Genomic DNA, 21,726 nt, shown 5'->3' with positions numbered 1-21,726 from the left:
GCACCAAAACCAGTTGTTTGCTGCACTTTGTCACAACCCCCAAATAAGTCCAAGGTCTAGAACCCAGGGAGTAGGAGCGATTCGGACCGCTCAGACGTCAGAGGTGAAGCTGACACACACCACCACCTCCTACAGAACTTCCAGGTGATGATGTTCCCATCTATCTGCTGCCCTTGTCCTTCTAGATGGTAGCGGTCGTGGGTTTGGAGGGTGCTGTCGAAGGAACCTTGGTGAGTTCCTGCAGTGCATCTTGTAGATGGTGCACACTGGCTGCTACTGTGCGTCAGCGGTGGAAGGAGTTAATGTTTGTGGATGTGGTGCCAGTCAAGCAGGTTGCTTTGTCCTGGACGGTGTCGAGCTTCTTGAGTGTTGTGGGAGCTGCACTCATCCAGGCAAGTGGGGAGTATTCCATCATACTCCTGACTGGTGCCTTGCAGATGGTGGACAGGCTTTGGGGAGTCGGGAAAGGTGGAGGCAGGGTCAATGAATATTTTTAAGGCAGAGGTAGACAGATTCTTGACTAACGAGGATGTCAAAGGTTATCAGGGGTGGGCGGGAAATGTGGAGTTGAGGTTACAATCAGATCAGTCGTGTTCTTAATGAACGGTGGTGCAGGCTCGAGGGGCCGAGTGGCCTACTCCTGCTCTGAATTCATATGTCCGTATGTATAGTTCGAGTACCCTTTATCCAAAACGCTCAGAGCATTTTGGATATCAGATAAATTTAGTTTTCGGATACCGCATATAAACTTACATCACAATAGCCTAAGCCTAGGCTTCCTGTAGACTAAAGTAAATGAAATGGCTTGAAAAGTAAGATGTATCACTGAATAATAAATACAGGGTACCTGTAACAAGTTTCACCACAAACACTGCAAGGTTAACAGTGCAGGCAAACAACCCATGCTAAAGGTCAATGAGGTTCAAAAATATTTCGATTTTCAGATGTCCGGATAAGGGATACTTGACCTGTACTTGATGTGTGAGAAGATATGAACTTGTATTCAGAATATCCTACCTCCTAACCAATGCAAATTGCTACCAAAGACCAAAGGTGGGCTACCTCGTGGGCAGGAGCCACATCTCAGCACACAGAATTACCACACAAAAGGTTATTGTGGAAAATAAAAACTCACAGTGTAGGGAGTAACATATTAGCATGAGTAGAAGATTGGCTGGCTGGCTGGCAGAAAACAGAGTATGCATAAATGGGTTTTTTCCCCCGAGTGGCAGGATGTGACGAATGGAGTCCCGCAGGGGTCTGTGCTGGGGCCTCAACTTTTTACAATTTACACCAATGACTTAGATGAGGGGAGTGAAGACATGGTAGCTAAATTTGCAGATGACACAAAGATAGGTAGGAAAGTAGGTTGTGAAGAAGACATAAGGAGTTTGCAGATGGATATTGATAGGTTGAGTGAGTGGGCAAAAATCTGGCAGATGGGGTATAATGTGGGAAAATGTGAAGTTGTTCATTTTGGCAGGAAGAATAACAAAGCAGAGTAAAACTTAAACAGAGAACAACTGCAAAATTTGGAGGTGCAGAGGGATCTAGGTGTTCTAATACATGAGTCCCAAAAAGTATTCAGTTACAGTATGAAATTAAGAAGGTTAATGGAATGCTTTATTATGAGAGGAATTGAATATAAAAGTAGGGACATTATGCTTCAGTTATGCAGGGCATTGGGGAGACCGCGTCTCGAACACCATGTGCAGTCCTGATCTCCTTATTTAAGGAAGGATGTAAATGTGTTGGAGGCGGTTCAGAGGACGTTTACTAGGTTGATACCTGGAATGAATGGGTTGTCTTATGAGGAAAGGTTGGACAGACTGAGCTGGTTTCCACTGGAGTTTAGAAGAATGAGGGGTGATTTGCTGGAAGTGAACAAGATCCTGAACGGCCTCGACAAGGTGGACGTGGAAAGGACGTTTCCTCTTGTGGGTGAGTCCAGAACTAGGGGGCACTGGTTTAAAATTAGGGGATCGCCCATTTAGGACCGAGATGAGGAGAAATATTTTCTCTCATAGAGGGTTATGCACTTTGGAACTCTCTGCCTCAGAAGGTGGTGGTGGGGTCATTGAATGTTTTTAAGGCAGAGGTGGATAGATTCTTGTTAGGCCGGGGAATCAAAGGTTATCGGGGGGTGAGATGGGAATGTGGAGCTCGAAACACAAACAGATCAGCCGTGTGATCTTATTGACAGGCTCAAGGAGCCAAATGGCCGACTCCTGCTTCTATATCCTATGTTTGTTCATTGCCTGTACAGCACAGGAACGGACCATTCAGCCCACCCGCTGGTGTCTGTGCTCCCCTCAAGTCTCCTCCCGCTTCTCTTCACCTCCCCTCACCCCACCCCCGGCAACCTAGCCCTCGAACCACCATCTCCCCTCACCTGGCCAATCCAGCTTCCCGGCATCTGAATGAATCACACACAACAAGGAGGGTGAGCGTTTTAATACTTTCAATGTGAAGTGGAATCGAATAAATACTGGAAAGGAACACACTGGAGCCGCCAACGAGGAAAACCCAGGTCCAATTCAGCTGACACAGGCTGGATGGGCCGAAGGGCCTCCTTCCACGTCCTGCGGTTCCCTGGTGAATTCGGCGCTGCTCGCCACGGAGGGCGATTATTGACCGCCTCCTGTCCTGCCCTCCGACCTGGTCAGTCAGCCACAGCCGCCCTCCCGCCCCCATCGCAGCTCCCCCCACTCTGCCCCTCCTTCTGACTCCGGGCGACCCCGCCGCTTCGGAGCATCAGGGGCTCTCCCAATCGCTGCCCTCCGCGCTCCAGCCCGGAGCCGCTCATGCCGCCTGCCAATGTGCGGCCAGGGGCCGTATTCCGCCCATCCTCCTCCACCCCCGCCCCCATCGCCGCCATGTAAACCGAGATGATCCTTCGGGAAAGCAGGAAGCCTCCCGCAGGCGGTGAATAGTCGAGGTTGGACGGATGAAAACCGACCCCACTCCTCCCCTCCACCCCCCCTTGCGAACGAAAGGTGGGCGACGCAGAGAGAGAGAGAGGACGTCGACTGAGACGTCAACGCCAAGGGTGTGGCTGGTCCCCGACCCTGCCAACGACCCCACCCCCCCCAAACCAACTGTTCGTGCTGGGTCTGTGCTGCGATGGAGCAGGAGCTTCACGTTGGTAAATTGAGCTCCGCTGTCCCCACGTAGGGGGGAGGATTGGTGGGGGGAATCATTGCACTTCCCCCCTGGGCGTCCGGAAGGAGCTGGGACTTCACTCAGCTCCCTTGGAAACAAACCTGCCTTGGGGCTCGGGGCTGGCTTCAGACTCATCCCCCATCCCGCCCACCACCTCGAAGTCCAACGACTGGGACGGAGCAGGGGGACAGGTCAGGCGTGGACACGCCGGTGCCTCAGCAGGTTGGAGGAGTGGGTGAAGCCCTTCCCGCACACCGAGCAGGTGAAGGGCCTCTCCCCGGTGTGCAGCCGCCGGTGCCTCAGCAGGGTGGAGGAGTGGCGGAAGCGTTTGGCGCACAGCGGGCACCGGAAGGGCCGCTCGTCGGTGTGGACCTGCCGGTGCCGCAGCAGCTCCTCGGGCCGCTTGAAGCTCCGCCCGCAGTCCCCGCAGCGGAAGGGCCGCTCATCGCTGTGGCACCGCTGGTGGGTCAGCAGGTGGGAGGAGCGGGTGAAGCCCTTGCCGCACTCGGGGCAGGCAAAGGGCCGCTCCCCGGTGTGGACCCGCTGGTGGGTCAGCAGGTTGGAGGACTGGGCGAAGCCCCGGCCGCACTCGGAGCAGGTGAAGGGCTTCTCCCCGGTGTGGACCCGCTGGTGCCTCAGCAGGTTGGAAGACTGCCCGAACTTCCGGCCACATCGCAGGCACCCGAACGGCCGCTCGCCCGTGTGGACCTGCCTGTGCGCCTTCACCTCGCTGGCGATCTTAAAGCTCTTCCCGCAGTCCGGGCAGGCGAAGGGCCTCTCGTCGGTGTGGACGCACTGGTGCTTCAGCAAAGAGGAGGACTGGGTGAAGCCCTTCCCGCACACGGTGCAGGTGAATGGCCGCTCCTGGGTGTGAACGTACCGGTGCCGGGACAGGTGCGAGGCGTGGGCGAACCCCTTGCCGCACACGCAGCACCTGAACGCCGCCTCCCCGCTGTGGACACTCTGGTGGGTCATCAGGGCAGACGACTGGGTGAAGCCCTTCCCGCATGCGGAGCAGGCGAACGGCCTCTCCCCGGTGTGGCTGCGCCGATGGGTCTCCAGCTGGGACGGGTAACTGAACCCCTTCCCACAGTCCCCGCACTTGTAACGTTTCTCCATCGCGCGGGCCTCACCAGGATCGACGAGCAGTTGAAGCCTCGTCCGCGCACGGAAGACGTGCACGGTCTCTCCCCGCTGTGAACGCTGCGATACTTTTTCAAGGTGTGCAACTGGTGAAAGCTCTTTCCAGTCAGCGCACTGGATCACCCTTGCTCGGGTGTGTACGCGTGTGTGTCGGTGGTTTGCCAGTCACGCTGATGCTTAAAATCTTTGGAAGCAGGCAGAACAGACGAACATTTCACCTTCCACGTCCAAAGGCATTCGGGTCCTCCGTCTGCTCTTGCCCTGACGTTTGTTTTGAGTTTCTTGCCTGCAAATCCTCCTCTTCTGATATCCTGTTCAAAAAATAAAAAGTTCACAAAAGTCAGCACATTAAGTTCGGAACTGGCTACTCTAGTTTCCGTGGATCACTCTTTATAGCTCTCTCTCTCATCGCCCCCCCCCCCCCCGCCCCCAAAAAGCTGTAAATCTCTCTGTCCCACGCACTCTCCCTCCATTCTCACCCTGCTGTACCTGAGCTGCACCCCCCCCCCCCCCACCAATCCTGAAGCTCGCCAATTTAGGACCCACACACCCCACCCATTCTTTACTATCCCCTGCCCTTTGCACCACTCCAGGATCTTTAGGAGTCTGCCACCATCCTCGACCACCATAAGAACATAAGAACTAGGAGCAGGAGCGGGCAATTCAGTCCCTCGAGCCTGCCCCACCATTCATTACGATCATGGATAATCTCATTTCGACCTCGACTCCAATTTCCCACCCTCTCCTCATAACCTTTCAACCCGTTACTAATTAAAAGTCTGTCTGTCTATCTCCTCCTTAAATTTATTCAGTGTCCCGGCATCCACTGCAATCTGAGGTAGTGAATTCAACAGATTCACGACCCTTTGAGAAAAGTAATTCCTCCTCATCTGATTTAAATCTACCACCCCTTAGCCTAAAACTACGGCCTCTCATTCTAGAATGCCCCAGAAGGGGAAACATCCGCTCCACGTCTACTTTGTCTATCCCCTTTAACATCTTATATACTTCAATTAGGTCTCCTCTCATCCTTCTAAACTCTAGCGAGTATCGGCCTAAACTGCTCAATCTCTCCTCATAAGACAAGCCCCGCATCTCTGGAACCAATCTGGTGAACCTCCTGTGAACCGCCTCCAGTGCAACTACATCCTTCCTCAAGTAAGGGGACCAAAACTGTGCACAGCCCTCCAGGTGCGGTCTCACCAATGCCTTACATGGTTGCAACAACACTTCCCTATTTTTATACTCTATTCCTTTATCAATGTTAAGCATTTCTGCTTAAAAACACCTGCAAGTGACAACAGTGATGTCCCCACCAGTGATTCCCACCAAAACATCAGGGTTAATCCTCATTTCATTCACAAATGGTATAAGTGGGAAAAAAGCAAAATGCATCGTGCAAATACAGAAATACCAAACAAAAATGTTGTTTCCTTCTATAATGCCAAATAAATCTGCATTTTTGTCAATGTTTCTCTTAGCAAATGCAAAGCCATACCTATCCCCATTTGCAACGTCTCTGTGACTGGGAAGCACCTTTTGGACAAAGGAGACACTGGAATCCAGGACGTAGCAACCCGCGGCCGGAAGTCCAGCCCCGCCCTCGGTGATTGGTTGGAGGACCTGTCTGGTCCTCCAGAGCCAGCCCCACCCACGATCGTCACTGGGCGGTAGACATGTCAATCAACCGTGCATCGGCGTCACCTCCACACATTGTACTCCGCAGCCGCTTTGGGGGCGGGGCGTGGCGCCGGGGAGGGCGTGGCGTCGGGGGCGCGGGGCGGGAGGCAAACCAGTCCCCGTGCTCTGTCATTGGTTGGAGGAGCAGGCGGCTCGCCATTGGTGCAAAGAAGCGTCAATCATGCGCGCGCCGGCGTCACGTTTGGTTCCGTTCCGCCGTTGAGTGGAGGAGGAGGGGGAAATGGAGCCGGAGGGAAGAGACCCAGAAGCCGAGGCGAATGACGGAAGACGCTCAGCGAGCCCCTTTTGGTGGGGGATGAGGGAGGATATCCTTCCATTCAAAAGCACTCATTTAACACTGCCGAACAGCGTTACCATGGGAACCGGCCGCCATCTTGGGAACGAGAGGAAGGCGGCCGGGTGGACCAGGGCGCATGCGCAGCCACCATCATGTGGCAGGGAACAATGAGTGGGCGGGGCTTGTGGTTCCCAACTTTAGTCCCAGTGCCCGGGAGGGACAAGCATTGATTTCAATTCATTCTCACTCTGCACAAAACCCACCCCCACAAACACACACACACAGGGGAGTTTCCTCAACAACATGTTCCCTCTTTCCTGTGCTGAAGGCACTGACATGACAATTTGATTGGGTGCCATGTTGAAGTGCCCATTCGCTACGTGTGACCCGGGTCATAGGAACAGGAGGAGGCCATTCAGCCCCTCTTCTGTCACCCACCCACCTATGCTCCAGCTGTAACACGTGGGAGCTGTGCGATCCATGGCAACCCCGTCCGCAGTAGGTGTCTGCAGCTCGAGGGGCTTCGGCTCGGAGTTGATGAGCTGGAGTCCGAGCTGGGGGCAGTGCGATGCATCAGGGAGGGGGAGAGTCCCCTGGACACTTTGCTCCAGGAGACGGTCAAACCCCTGAGGCCCGGCCCTTCAGAGTCAGTCCGTGGTCAGGGTCAGGATGGTGTGACTGTGATTGAGGCAGTCTGGGGATCCAGAAAGTAGCAATGGAGAATCCACTGCCGTTGCAGTTGTCCAACAGGTTTGATGTTATTGCAGCGTGTGTGGATGAGAGCAGGGACTGCAGGGAGGATGAGCAAACTGACCGCAGCGAGGATGAGCAAACTGATCGCAGCACCTTGGTGCAGGAGGGCATTCAAGTCGGGGGGGTGGGGAGGTGTTAAAAGGATTGTAATTGTCGTGGTGGCAGCACAGCTAGGGGTATCGACACAGCTCTCTGCAGCCAGGAGCATGAGTCCTGAAGCCTTTGTTACCTGCTCGGTGCCAGGGTTCAGGACATCTCGAGGCTGGAGTGGAAATTAGACTGGGAGGGAGAGGATCCAGTCGTTATGGTCCACGCATGTATCAATGACACAGGGTAGGAGTAAAAAAGAGGTCCTGCTAAGGGAGTATGAGCAGCTGGGAGCTCAATTTTAAAAAAAACAAAACCACCAAGATATTCATCCCTGGATTCCGACCTGAGCCAGGAACAAATAGGCATAGACTAAACAAGATTAGAGAATTGAATGCATGGCTCAGGGAGGAATGGGTTTCGATTCGTGGGACACTGGCACCAGTACTGGGGAAAGAGGGGGCTCTACCAATGGGATGGTCTTCACTTGAACTGTGCTGGGACCTGTGTCCTGGCAAATCACATGACTAGGGCTGGAGAGAGGGCTTTAAACAAAGTACTGGTGGGTGAGGCGGGGGAACGGTTCACGTGAGAGGCAATTGGGAAAGTTGAAGAGCAAGGACAAGGCAATAGGGCAGGGTATTTCCCTGGCCAGAATCACAAAAGAACTTAGAAAGATCGCCTTGGTGAGGGAGAAATTAGCATGCAAAGAAAGAAATAAAGCTTGGCAGAGATGAAAACCTTGAAATGGAGCACGAGTTCCAAATATGTGAACTTGTGTTGAAGTGAGGGGAGAGGTGAGGCTGACCCAGAGAGAACTCCCCTTAGCTTTGAGTTGGCAAAGAATTTTCACCTCAATGGGAGCTGAGGATCGAGAATGTTCCAGAAAGTGGAGGATTGCACAATGCGGAACCCTCTGAACAGGGAAACTGGTGCCTGCTGGGAATTGGCTAAGCCCTTGAAGGAAAGGGTCCGGAATTCTCCCCGAGGAGGATCTGAGCTTGGATGAACCGCATGCCTGAATTTGGGACGATACAGGTCGCGTGGACTGCCCAGTAACTCTGTACGACCCCTTTGCTGAATCTGCAAATTAAATCTAAATTTAATGAGGTGGGAGCGGAGATACCATGAATCTGAAAATGGCCAAAAGCACAGTGGGTTACATGCCTATAAAGCGTAGGGAAGGCTCAGGAGGTCGTTACGCCCATGACATAAGCCCATGAACTGATGAAGAAGATGGACTTTTAACTTTTTTTAAAAAGCAGCAGAGAATATGTACAGGCTACCTCGACACATTGGACTCGGGGGAGTTGGGGGGGTAGGGGCGGAGGTTCAGGTGTCCTTGATGTGGCTTCTGCACAGACAAGGACTAACCCATTTCTGGACAAGCCTCTGCGGAGTCATTAAAATGTAAATGACTTTGTGAGGGACCTTGCACTGAGGAAACATCAAGATGCAACAGATCGCTTGTGGAGTTAACAGCCACTATTTTCTGTCCGTTTACAGGAACTGAGGTACGACAGTCACCCCAGACTTGGGGCCTGCATACTTGAGGTCCCACAGAGACGGGCGTACACCCGGACATTTGATTTAGGAGCAGCAGGAGGCCATTCAGCCCCTCCAGCCTCCTTCACCATTTGATAAGATGGTGGCTGATCTGATTGTGGCCTCAACTCCACTTTCCTGTCTCACGCCGATACCCTTTGACTCCCTTGTCAGTCAAGAAATCAGCCTTAAAATATTCAATGACCCTGCCTCCACTGTTTTCTGAAAGGGAAAATTCCACAGACCAAGGACCTCAGACAAAAAAATATTCTCATCTGTCTTAAATAGGAGATCCCTCATTTTTAAACCATTGTACCCTGGTTCTAGTCTCTCCCACAAGCAGATACATTCTCCCAGCACTCACACTGTCAAGTCCCCCTCAGGGATCTTATATGTTTCAATAAGATCACCTCTCATTCTTCTAAACTCCCATGGATGCAAGCCCAACCAACCTGTCCAATCTATCCTTAAGATAACTGCTTCATCCCAGGAGTCAGTCGAGCGAACCTTTTCTGAACTGCTTCTAATGCAATTATTATCCTTTGTCATGGACAGAATATATTTTCTCTCTTGCTGCTCATAATCAGTATGCTTTGTACGGTAAGGTGCATGTCTTTCCCTTGGAGTGTGTATTCCAATTAAATAATTAAGCAGCAAGCTTTCATGACTTTAAAAATAAAGTAGGTTATTAATTCTCATACACACAAGCTCGAATTAATGCAATGTTACACACTCGGTCTCACACACACACAAGCAAAGATTGAATACAGATAAAAGATAGTGCACCTTTACAGATTACAGTTAATTCATTCTCTCTCTGATTTACAATTTCCATTCGCCCACATGACAGTCCTGTGGCTTGTTGAATGGCTTCAATGATTTAAAGTTGAGTCGCTGTCTTGTATAGCGAAAGGGTTCACGGCAGGCTGCGAGGTTTCTTGTAGTCGAATGCCTAGGAGACAGGTTTCTCAGGTGAACTTTCAAACTGGTGCAGGTCAATTACTTTGGCTGCTGGATGATTTGCAGCTAGCTTCAGAGTCAGTTCTCAGACAGGCCGCTGACTGATGGCTCTTAAGAGACAAAGATGGCAATGGTCGTCTTGTTCTTCTGCAGTCTGCCCAGGTCTCTTCCGGGTCTTGGGATAATAAAGGACCTCTGTCTCAGAAGCCAGTTTCAGTCACATGGTCAAAAGCCATTATCCACACTGAATGGCTTAAAACTAAACCGTTTTTTACAGATTCTCCCGATCTACTCTGCCCAGACCCCTCATGATTTTGAAAACTTCTATTAAGTCTCCTCTTAGCCTTCTCCTCTCCAAAGAAAACAGTCCCAACTTCTCCAGTCTTTCCTCATAACTGAAGTATCTCATCCCTGGAACCATTCTCGTAAACCTCTCCTGCACTCTCTCCAATGCGTTCACAACCTTCCTATAGTCTGGCTCCCAGAACTGTACACAATATTCCAGCTGAGGTCTAACCAGTGTCTTATATAAGTTCATTATAACCCCCACTGCTCTTGTACTCTATACTCCTATTAATGAAGCCTACAATACTGTATGCTTTAGAAATAGCTTTCTCTACCTGTCCTGCCACCTTTCATGACTTATGTATATATACACCCAGGTTTCTCTGCTCCTGCACACCCTTTAGAATAGTATCCTTTATTTTATACTGTCTCTCCATGTTCTTTGTACCAAAGTGCATCACCTCACACTTCTCCGCAGTGAACTCCATCTGCCACCTATCTGCCCACTCCACCAATGTGACAATATCCTTTTGAAGTTCTACACTGTCCTCCTCACAGTTTACAATTCTCCCAAGTTTTCTGTTGTCGGCAAACTTTGAAATTGTTCCTCTGCACACCAAGATCTAGAACATTTATATATAACAGGGAAAGCAATGGTCCCAATACCGACCCATGGGGAACTCCACTAGAAACCTTCTTCCAGCCTGAAAAATACCCATTAACCATTACTCTCTGCTTCCTATCCCTCAGCCAATTTTGTATCCATGTTGCTACTGCCCATTTTATTCCATGACATATAAGTTCCCTCATAAGTCTGTTATGTGGCAATGTATCAAACGCATTTTTGAAGTCCATATACACCACATCAACAGCCTTGCCCTCATCAACCATCTCTGTTATCTCTTCAAAAACTCCATCAGTGTAGTTAGACAGGATTTTCCTTTAACAAATCCCTTTAACTGACTCTTCCAAATCAATCCACATTGTTCCATGTGACTATTAATTCTATCCCGCATAATTGTTTCTAGAAGTTTCCCCACCACCAAAGTTAAACTAACCGGTCTGTAATCGCAGGGCAAATCATTACAACCTTTTTTTGAACAGGGGCTTAATGTTTGCAATTCTCCAGTCCTCCGGCACCACCCCCGAATCCAGGGAACGGAGGAATCCAGGGAGTGAGCAGCACCTAGAGGGGAATGCAAGAGGAGGACACTGGGACAGGCAGTCAGCAGCACCTAGAGGAGAGTGTGAGAGGAGGACCCTGGGACAGGCAGTCAGCAGCACCTAGAGGAGAGTGTGAGAGGAGGACCCTGGGACAGGCCGTCAGGAGCACCTAGAGGAGAGTGTGAGAGGAGGACCCTGGGACAGGCAGTCAGCAGCACCTAGAGGTTGGAGAACCGTGAAACCCCTCTTTGACACACTGGTGGGAAGCGATCAAGGGAAACATCAAGAGAAGAGACCGTTGTTCACCTCCTTGTGGATTGTGCCTTTGCAAAGAAGGTCTGGAGAGAGATGCAGTGGTTGCTGTCGAGGTTCATCCCGAGCAGTTCTGTGACACAGGACTCCGTGCTCTACGGGCTGTTCCCAGGGACACACACCGAAACAAACATCAACTGCAGCTGGAGGATCATCAACTCGGTGAAAGACGCCCTTTGGTTTGACCGAAACTTGTTGGTCTTCCAGCACAAAGAGTTGTCTCCGACCGAGTGTTGCGGACTGGCACAATCCAAACTCCAGGACTACGTGCTGAGGGACGCACTAAAGCTTGGGGCAGCTGCCGCAAAGGCGCAATGGGGAAGGGTCGCTGTCTAAAAAAAAAAGTCAGCAGCACCTAGAGGAGAGTGTGAGAGGAGGACCCTAGGACAGGCAGTCAGCAGCACCTAGAGGAGGGTGCGAGAGGAGGACACTGTGACAGGCAGTCAGCAGCATCGCTTCTCGGCCTTTTGGCTAAGATCAAGTGTTGCAGGGGCGACACCATGGTCCTGCCATGGCAAGGTCGGGATGGAAGGGCGATAACCAATCGCAATCCAAATCTATACCGTGGGTTACCTATCACCGTCCGAGTCACGGTGAACCACAGCGAAGGAGGATCACCTATGGATCGGGGCTTCTTCACCAGGAGGATCCTGTTGAAGGCGTGCGGCTTCCAAGCTACGGAGATCTTCACCCTGCACGACTCCCGCAAAGGTGGTTATTTTGACGTGACGTTCAAGCGAGTGGCAGACTGCGTCCGGCTCCTGAGGGTGTTCGAGGAGAAGAGAGACCTGCCGGAGATGAAGATCCTGACGGCGGAGCCGCACTTCTCTCTGCCGTTGCAACGGGAACGTGAGGTGATGGTGCATGTGTACAACCCCTTCGTCCCTGTCGCCGACGTGGTCACCTTCCTCACCAGGTACTTCGATAAGGTGGGGAGCGGCACCGAGATTCGAGACGACTTGGGGATCTGGACAGGCAAACGCCTGTTTAAGGTCACGCTAAAGACCGATGGTAAGGGAGCCATTTTCCACCCTCCCTCCAGTTTCGCTATCGGGGGAAACCGTGGCTACCTGGTCTACGCTGGGCAACCCAAGCATTGTCGCTCATGCGGCAAGGCTGGTCATGTGGCGGCCAACTGCAGCGCCTCCCTCTGCAAGATCTGCAAACAGGAAGGGCACCAGACAAAAGACTGCAAACAGGCCAAGTGCTGCAACCTGTGTGGCGAGGCAAGTCACCTCTACAGGACCTGCCCCAAACGCTGCCGTACTTACGCACAGGCAGCCAAAGCCGACCAGGGGGAAGCAGAAGAAAGGTTCCGTGTCACTCCAACCACCAAGGCCCCCAGGGAGCTCAACGGGACAAAGGAGGACACAGAGAGAGACAAGGTGGAGAAAGAGATTGAGGCAACAAAGAGCCAATCAACAGCACTACCCCCTGAACCTCCCAGTCCTCAGGAATCAATGGAGGAGGAGGCAGCAGTGGAAAAGCAGCAGGGGGAGTGGCGGACGGTGAAGAACAAGAAAAGTAAGAGGGAGCGAAGAAGAAGCAAAGGCGTTTCCCAGAGAAGCGGCAAGAGGCGTCTCCCATCCGACACGGATGACAAGGGCAGCAGCTCTTCGGATGATGAAGTGCCAGAGCGGCACCGACAGAAGAGGCGGCAAAGCTCCAGGGCGTTGGAGGACGAGACACCCGAGCTCCAGAAAATTGGAGACAACAAGGAGACCAGCGCACCCCAACTTTGCCTGCAACCTGAGGAGGCCAGTGCACCACAGCCCCTGGAATCTGGGAGCAGTGAGGCAATCATCGCACCCCAGCTCCAGGAAGCCGGGAACAGCAACCCCCCAGAGGGGGTGAGTTTTGGAGAAGCTTCTCCAGCAAAGGTCATCTCAAAACCCGCTCACTACGTGAACCTCCAGATGCCACTGGAGCAGAACACGGCCAAGGAGATCTACCTCAGCCCATCCAAAGTGAAGGAATTTGAGCTCACTACGGGTATGAAGGAGCAGACTAAAGGTCTGGGACTCTCAGAGACAGTGGGTTTGGTAGGAGAATAAATGCTTTAATATGGGTTTAAAGATTGTATCCATAAATGTGCGTAGCATTAAATCTACTACGCGATGTGTTGCGACCTTGGACTACCTAGCCAAGGTCAAAGCTGACCTGTTGTTTCTGCAGGAGTGTGCGATACCGCACCTCAGCTCCTACAGGCAATGGTCACGATGGTGGTCCCACGGGCCATCGATCTGGTCGGGCGGAAACGACTCTCGTTCCTCCAGCCTGGGTATTCTGCTGCGGGGAGGCAACTTCACCGTCTCCGAGGTCAAGGAGGTGGTGGGCGGGCGACTCCTGGTAGCAGACGTAATGTACAAGAACGCTCCACTCCGGTTAATTAACGTGTACGGCCCGGCACAAGGGGCTGAGCGGCTGGAGGTTTTTCAGCAGCTCCCACTGCTGCTGGCGACCTCCAGGCCGGTCATTCTGGGCGGGGACTTCAACTGCATCATCGATGCGGCTGGACGATCCGGCAGGGCCGGAAGCAGATTGGACGCTACGTCCAGATCCCTGATGGAAACAGTTAAGGATGCCAAGCTGCACGACGTCTTCAGCAACCCTGCAGACGGAGCGCAGCGTAGATACACCTGGTCGCGGCCAGACGGGTCCATTCGTTCCAGGATAGACTTCCTGTTTGTGTCCCGTGCATTCACAGTCAGATCCACCGACGTCAAGCCGGTGTTCTTCTCTGACCACTGCCTCCTACTGGCGGACTGCCACTTGGAGGAAGACCTGAGGGTGGGCAGGGGGGCATGGAAGCTAAATGTGCAACTGCTGACCCCAGAGAACATTGAGGAGCTCAAGAGGGATTACAAAGGTTGGAGAACCGTGAAACCCCTCTTTGAGTCCCTGACACACTGGTGGGAAGTGATCAAGGGAAGCATCAAGAGGTTTTTCATCCGCAAAGGCACCCAGAAAGCTAGAAAGGAACAGAGGGAAATGTCCCGACTCCAGGAAAAGATGCAGAATCTGCTCCGGCTGCAGTCGATGGGGGTCGATGTCAAGGAGGAGCTCCAAGAGGTGAAGGGCCAGCAAGCCTCGCACTTTGCCTCGGAGGCCTCCAAGATCATCTTCCGTTCCAGAGTCCGCTCCGTGGAGCAGGATGAGACGTGCTCACGTTTCTTCTTCCAAAAGGTACACAGAGAGCGCTCTGTGATCAGCAGCCTGAAGGAAGAAGACGGCTCAGTAAAGTCATCACGGTCCGACATTCTGAGGATCAGCAAATCCTTTTATGCCGGACTGTATGACGTGAAGCCCACGGACAGCACGGCCTCCCAGTCCTTCCTGTCCTCTATCACGGAGGTCTTAGACCACAGTACGCGGCAGAGCCTAGACAAACCGCTAACTCCTGACGAACTGACTAAGGCCCTCGAGTCCTTCGAGAAGAGTAAAACCCCCGGAAGCGACGGCCTGCCGGCGGAGTTGTATTCGGCTCTGTGGGACTTGATCGGCCCAGACCTGCTAGAAGTGTACGAGAGTATGCTCCTGGCCGGCAGCATGTCAGAATCCATGAGGAAAGGCATCATCACCCTCATCTACAAGCACAAGGGGGAAAGGGAGGAAATTAGAAATTGGCGACCCATTTCACTGTTGAATGTGGACTATAAGATTCTGTCCAAGGTCATCGCCAACCGGGTCAAATCCGCTCTGGAATTGGTGATTCACCCTGACCAGACCTGCTCTGTGCCAGGCAGGAAGATCTCTGACAGCCTGGCGCTGCTCAGGGATACGATTGCCTATGTACAGGACAGGGGTGTGGATACCTGCCTCATCAGCTTGGATCAGGAGAAGGCCTTTGACAGAATATCGCACACCTACATGGGGGATGTGCTCTCCAAAATGGGCTTTGGGGAGGGAATTCGAAATTGGATCCAACTGCTCTACACTAACATCAGTAGCGCAGTCTCAATCAATGGGTGGGAAACAGATAGCTTTCCGATTAAATCTGGAGTCAGGCAGGGCTGTCCTCTCTCGCCTGTCCTTTTCGTGTGCTGCATAGAACCCTTTGCCGAGTCCATCAGGAAGGATCCGGGCATAAGAGGAGTGACGATCCCAGGCAGTGGAGGCACTCAGGTAAAAGCCTCCCTGTACATGGACGACGTCGCCGTCTTCTGCTCGGATCCGCTGTCGGTGCGCAGACTGATGCACGTCTGCGACCAGTTCGAACTGGCCTCGGGAGCCAAGGTAAATCGTGGGAAGAGCGAGGCCATGTTCTTTGGGAACTGGGCTGACCGATCCTTTGTCCCCTTCACTGTCAGGGCTGACGGCCTGAAGGTGCTGGGGATATGGTTCGGAGGGACCGGGGCATGCGTTAGAAACTGGAAGGAGCGAGTGGCTATGGTGAAAAGGAAACTGGGCATGTGGGAGCGACGCTCCCTCTCCATTGCGGGTAAGAACCTGGTCATCAGGTGTGAGGTACTCTCGCTGTTGCTGTACGTGGCGCAGGTCTGGCCCATTCCACACTCCTGCGCGATGGCGATCACTTGAGCCATCTTCCGCTTTATCTGGAGGTCGAAAATGGATCGTGTCCGCAGGGACGCGATGTACAAGCCTCTAGATAAAGGGGGAAAAAACGTGCCCAACATCGCCCTCATACTGATGGCCACCTTTGTGTGTGGCTGCATCAAGCGGTGCGTAGACCCTCAGTACGCAAACACCAAGTGTCACTACGTGCTGAGGTTCTACCTGTCCCCGGTGTTGCGAAGGATGGGTCTGGCCACGCTGCCGCGGAACGCTCCAAGTAGTTGGACCGTGCCGTACCACCTGTCCCTGGTGGAAAAATTTATGCAGAAAAACACCTTTGACCACAAGTCCATCAGGCAGTGGTCAGCACGTAACGTCCTAGAGGCCCTGAGGGAAAAGGAGAGGGTGGACCCTGTGGGATGGTTCCCCGAGCAGACTGTCAAAGTCATTTGGCAGAATGCCTCATCGCCAGAACTTTCCAACAAGCACCAAGACGTAGCTTGGCTGGTGGTGAGAAAGGCCCTCCCCGTCAGATCCTTCCTACACGCCAGGAGTCTCACCCCCTCTGCACGTTGCCCTCGAGGTGGCTGTGGTGGGGAAGAGACCGTTGTTCACCTCCTTGTGGATTGTGCCTTTGCAAAGAAAGTCTGGAGAGGGATGCAGTGGTTGCTGTCGAGGTTCATCCCGAGCAGTTCTGTGACACAGGACTCTGTGCTCTACGGGCTGTTCCCAGGGACACACACCGAGACAAACATCGACTGCAGCTGGAGGATCATCAACTCGGTGAAAGAGGCGCTTTGGTCTGCCCGAAACTTGTTGGTCTTCCAGCACAAAGAGTTGTCCCCGACCGATTGTTGCGGACTGGCACAATCCAAAGTCCAGGACTACGTGCTGAGGGACGCACTAAAGCTTGGGGCAGCTGCCGCAAAGGCGCAATGGGGAAGGGTCGCTGTCTAAGACCTTTCTACCACAGCGCACCGAGAGACTGGGAACTGTTTAGAGCCCCTCGGGCTGTACAGATCAAAATGAAAGGCTGTAAATGATTGTAATATTGTTTGTACTGATGCACCTGGTGATACATTTTGTAAAAGTTTAACCTGGATTGTACCCTTGTAATGTTGTTTTTGAAATGGTTTTGAATGTGATTGAAGATAATTTATGAATAAAGTATATTTTTACAAAAAAAAAACCTAGAGGGGAGTGTGAGAGGAGGACCCTGGCAGGGGAGAGACCTCGATCACAGATACTGCCAGGGAAAGGTAAACAATGACTATAACCAATCAAACCCCATACCATGGGGTACCTAACACTGTCCGAGTCACAGTGAAGGGTAGTGAAGAAGGAGGAGCAGCTATGGACCGGGCCTTCTTCACCAAGAGGATCCTGCTAAAGGTGTGTGGTTTCTAGGCTGCGGAGATCTACTGCCTGCAGGATTTCCCCAGCGCTGGATTTTTTGACGTGACATTCCAGCGAGTGGCAGACTGCGTCAAGCTCCTGAAGGTGTTCAAGGAGAAGAGTGACCTGCCGGAGATGAAAATCCTGACAGCGGAGCCGCTCTTTGCTCTGCCTTTGCAATGGGACCGTGTGGTGACGGTGCATCTGTACAACCCCTTCGTCCCTGTCGCCGACGTGCTCACCTTCCTCACCTGGTACTTTGATAAGGTGGGGAGCTGCACCACGGTTAGAGACGATTTGGGGATCTGGACATGCAAACGCCAGGTGATGGTCACGCTCAAGTCCGACGGTAAAGGAGCCACCTTCCACCCTCCTTCCAGATTCGCTATCAGGGGAAGCCGTGGCTACCTTGTCTACGCTGGGCAACCCAAACTTTGTCGCTCATGCGGCAAGTCTGGTCATGTGGCGGCCAACTGCAGCGCTGTCCTCTGCAAGAACTGCAAACAGGAAGGGCACCAGACCAAAGACTGCAAACAGGCCAAGTGCTGCAACCTGTGTGGTGAGGCAGATCACCTCTACAGGACCTGCCCCAAACGCTGCCGTACTTACGCACAGGCAGCCAAAGCCAACGAGGGGGAAGCAAAAGAAATGCTTCGTGTCACTCCAACCACCAAGGCCCCCAGGGAGAACAACGGGACAAAGGAGGACACAGAGAGAGACAAGGTAGAGGAAAAGAGTGAGGCAACAGATTTGCCTCTATCAATAGCACTGCCCCCTGAATCTCCCACTCCTCAGGAGAGTGAATCAATGGAGGAGGAGCAGGCAGCAGTGGAAAAGCAGCAGGGGGAGTGGCAGCTGGTGAAAAGAGCCAAAAGGAAGAAGGGGCTAAGAAGGAACCAAGCCATTTCCCAGACAAGTGGCAAGAGGCGTCTCCCATCCGACACGGATGACAAAGGAAGCAGCTCTTCGGAAGAAGAAGGGCCAGGGCGGCACCCACAGAAGAAGCGGCAAAGCTCTCGGGAGTTGGGGGACGAGACACCCGAGCTCCAGAACATTGAAGACAATGAGGAGACCAGCGCACCCCAACTTTGTCCACAACCCGAAGAGGCCAGCGCACCCCAGCCCCAGGAATCTGGGAGCGGTGAGGCGCTCAGCACACCCCAGCTCCGGGAAGCCGGGAGCGATGAAGCGCTCAGCACACCCCAGCCCCAGGAATCTGGGAGCAGCAACGCCCCAGAGGGGGAGAGGATTGGAGAAGCTTCTCCAACAGAGGACAGTTCAAATCCCGTTCTCTACGCGAACCACCAGATGCCACCTGAGCGGAACATCTCCAATGGGGAGTTTCAGGACCATTTCCTCAGCCCATCCAAAGTGAAGCAATTTGAGCTCACTACAGGTATGAAGGAGCAGACTGAAGGTCTGGGACTCTCAGAGACAACAGGTTTGGTAAGAAAATAAACGCTTTAAAATGGGTGTAAAGATTGTATCCATAAATGTGCGTAGCATTAAATCTACTACGCGATGTGTTGCAACCTTGGACTACCTTGCCAAGGTCAAAGCTGACCTGTTGTTTCTGCAGGAGTGTGTGATACCGCACCTCAGCTCCTACAGGCAATGGTCACGATGGTGGTCCCATGGGCCATCGATCTGGTCGGGCGGAAACGACTCTCGTTCCTCCGGCCTGGGTATTCTGCTGCGGGGAGGCAACTTCACCGTCTCCGAGGTTAAGGAGGTGGTGGGCGGGCGCCTCCTCGTAGCAGACGTAATGTACAAGAATGCTCCATTCCAGTTAATTAACGTGTATGGCCCGTCACAAGGGGCCGAGCAGCTGGAGGTTTTTCAGCAGCTCCCACTGCTGCTGGCGACCTCCAGGCCGGTCATTCTGGGCGGTGACTTCAACTGCATCATCGATGCGGCTGGACGATCCAGCAGGGCCGACAGCAGATTGGACGCTACGTCCAGATCCCTGATGGAAACAGTTAAGGATGCCAAGCTGCACGACATCTTCAGCAACCCTGCAGACGGAGCGCAGCGTAGATACACCTGGTCGCGGCCAGACGGGTCCATTCGTTCCAGGATAGACTTCCTGTTTGTGACCCGTGCATTCACAGTCAGATCCACCGACATCAAGCCGGTGTTCTTCTCTGACCACTGCCTCCTACTGGCGGACTGCCACTTAGAGAAGGACCAGAGGGTGGGCAGGGGGATATGGAAGCTAAATGTGCAACTGCTGACCCCAGAGAACATTGAGGAGCTCAAGAGGGATTACAAAGGTTGGAGAACCGTGAAACCCCTCTTTGAGTCCCTGACACACTGGTGGGAAGCGATCAAGGGAAACATCAAGAGGTTTTTCATCCTCAAAGGCACCCAGAAAGCTAGAAAGGAACAGAGGGAAATGTCTCGACTCCAGAAAAATATGCAGAATCTGCTCCGGCTGCAGTCGATGGGGGTCGATGTCAAGGAGGAACTCCAAGAGGTGAAGAGCCAGCAATCCTCGCACTTTGCCTCGGAGGCCTCCAAGATCATCTTCCGTTTCAGAGTCCGCTCCGTGGAGCAGGATGTGACGTGCTCACGTTTCTTCTTCCAAAAGGTACACAGAGAGAGCTCTGTGATCAGCAGCCTGAAGGAAGAAGACGGCTCAGTAAAGTCATCACGGTCCGACATTTTGAGGATCAGCAAATCCTTTTATGCCGGATTGTATGACGTGAAGCCCACGGACAGCACGGCCTCCCAGTCCTTCCTGTCCTCTATCACGGAGGTCTTAGATGACAGTACGCGGGAGTGCCTGGACAAACCGCTAACTCCTGATGAACCGACTAAGGCCCTTGAGTCCTTCAAGAAGAGTAAAACTCCCGGAAGCGACGGCTTGCCGGCGGAGTTGTATTCGGCTCTGTGGGACTTGATCGGCCCAGACCTGCTAGAAGTGTACGAGAGTATGCTCCTGGCCGGCAGCATGTCAGAATCCATGAGGAAAGGCATTATCACCCTCATCTACAAGCACAAGGGGGGAAGGGAGGAAATTAGAAATTGGCGACCCATCTCACTGTTGAATGTGGACTATAAGATTCTGTCCAAGGTCATCGCCAATCGGGTCAAATCCGCTCTGGAATTGGTGATTCACCCTGACCAGACCTGCTCTGTGCCAGGCAGAAAGATCTCTGACAGCCTCGCGCTGCTCAGGGATACGATTGCCTATGTACAGGACAGGGGTGTGGATACCTGCCTCATCAGCTTGGAACAGGAGAAGGCCTTTGACAGAATATCGCACACCTACATGGTGGATGTGCTCTCCAAAATGGGGTTTGGGGAGGGAATTCGAAATTGGATCCAACTGCTCTACACTAACATCAGTAGCGCAGTCTCAATCAATGGGTGGGAAACAGATAGCTTTCCGATTAAATCTGGAGTCAGGCAGGGCTGTCCTCTCTCGTCTGTTCTTTTCGTGTGTTGCATAGAACCCTTTGCCGAGTCCATCAGGAAGGATCCGGGCATAAGAGGAGTGATTATCCCAGGCAGTGGAGGCACTCAGGTAAAAGCCTCCCTGTACATGGACGATGTCGCCGTCTTCTGCTCGGATCTGCTGTCGGTGCGCAGACTGATCCACATCTGCGACCAGTTCGAACTGGCCTCGGGAGCCAAGGTAAATCGTGGGAAGAGCAAGGCCATGTTCTTTGGGAACTGGGCTGACCGATCCTTTGTCCCTTTCACTGTCAGGGCTGACGGCCTGAAGGTGCTGGGGATATGGTTCGGAGGGACCAGGGCAAGCGTTAGAAACTGGAAGGAGCGAGTGTCTATGGTGAAAGGGAAACTGTGCATGTGGGAGCGACGCTCCCTCTCCATTGCGGGTAAGAACCTGGTCATCAGGTGTGAGGCACTCTCGCTGTTGCTGTACGTGGCGCAGGTCTGGCCCATTCCACACTCCTGCGTGGTGGCGATCACTCGAGCCATCTTCCGCTTTATCTGGAGGTCAAAAATGGATCGTGTCCGCAGGGACGCGATGTACAAGCCTCTAGATAAAGGGGGAAAAAACGTGCCCAACATCGCCCTCATACTGATGGCCACCTTTGTGTGTGGCTGCATCAAGCGGTGCGTAGACCCTCAGTACGCAAACACCAAGTGTCACTATGTGCTGATGTTCTACCTGTCCCCGGTGTTGCAAAGGATGGGTCTGGCCACGCTGCCGCGGAACGCTCCAAGTAGTTGGACCGTGCCGTACCACCTGTCCCTGGTGGAAAAATTTATGCAGAAAAACACCTTTGACCACAAGTCCATCAGGCAGTGGTCAGCACGTAACATCTTAGAGGCCCTGAGGGGAAAGGAGAGGGTGGACCCTGTGGGATGGTTCCCCGAGCAGACTGTCAAAGTCATTTGGCAGAATGCCTCATCGCCAGAACTTTCCAACAAGCACCAAGACGTGGCTTGGCTGG

The 21,726-nt window shown here is 52.9% G+C and overlaps 1 protein-coding gene across 1 annotated transcript; it reads right to left on the bottom strand.

The window, feature by feature from the left end:
- Positions 1-2,439: 2,439 nt before the first annotated feature.
- LOC144697085 (uncharacterized) lies at positions 2,440-5,850 on the bottom strand. The gene is made up of 2 exons (XM_078568901.1): positions 5,804-5,850; positions 2,440-4,616 (listed from the first exon to the last, which is right to left on the bottom strand). Exon 2 carries the CDS (start codon positions 4,279-4,281, stop codon positions 3,355-3,357), a length of 927 nt encoding a protein of 308 aa, XP_078425027.1. The 5' UTR covers positions 4,282-4,616; positions 5,804-5,850; the 3' UTR covers positions 2,440-3,354.
- Positions 5,851-21,726: the final 15,876 nt, after the last annotated feature.

Source organism: Cetorhinus maximus, chromosome 23, assembly GCF_964194155.1.
Source record: "Cetorhinus maximus chromosome 23, sCetMax3.hap1.1, whole genome shotgun sequence".
NCBI classification, from domain to species: domain Eukaryota; kingdom Metazoa; phylum Chordata; class Chondrichthyes; order Lamniformes; family Cetorhinidae; genus Cetorhinus; species Cetorhinus maximus.
The sequence above is the reverse complement of the archived record's forward strand: the minus strand, read 5'-3'. Positions and strand labels throughout refer to the sequence as shown.

Bases quoted from the DNA above. Each gene is read 5' to 3' on its own strand.
- LOC144697085 (XM_078568901.1), bottom strand. From the start codon at position 4,281: ATGGAGAAACGTTACAAGTGCGGGGACTGTGGGAAGGGGTTCAGTTAC.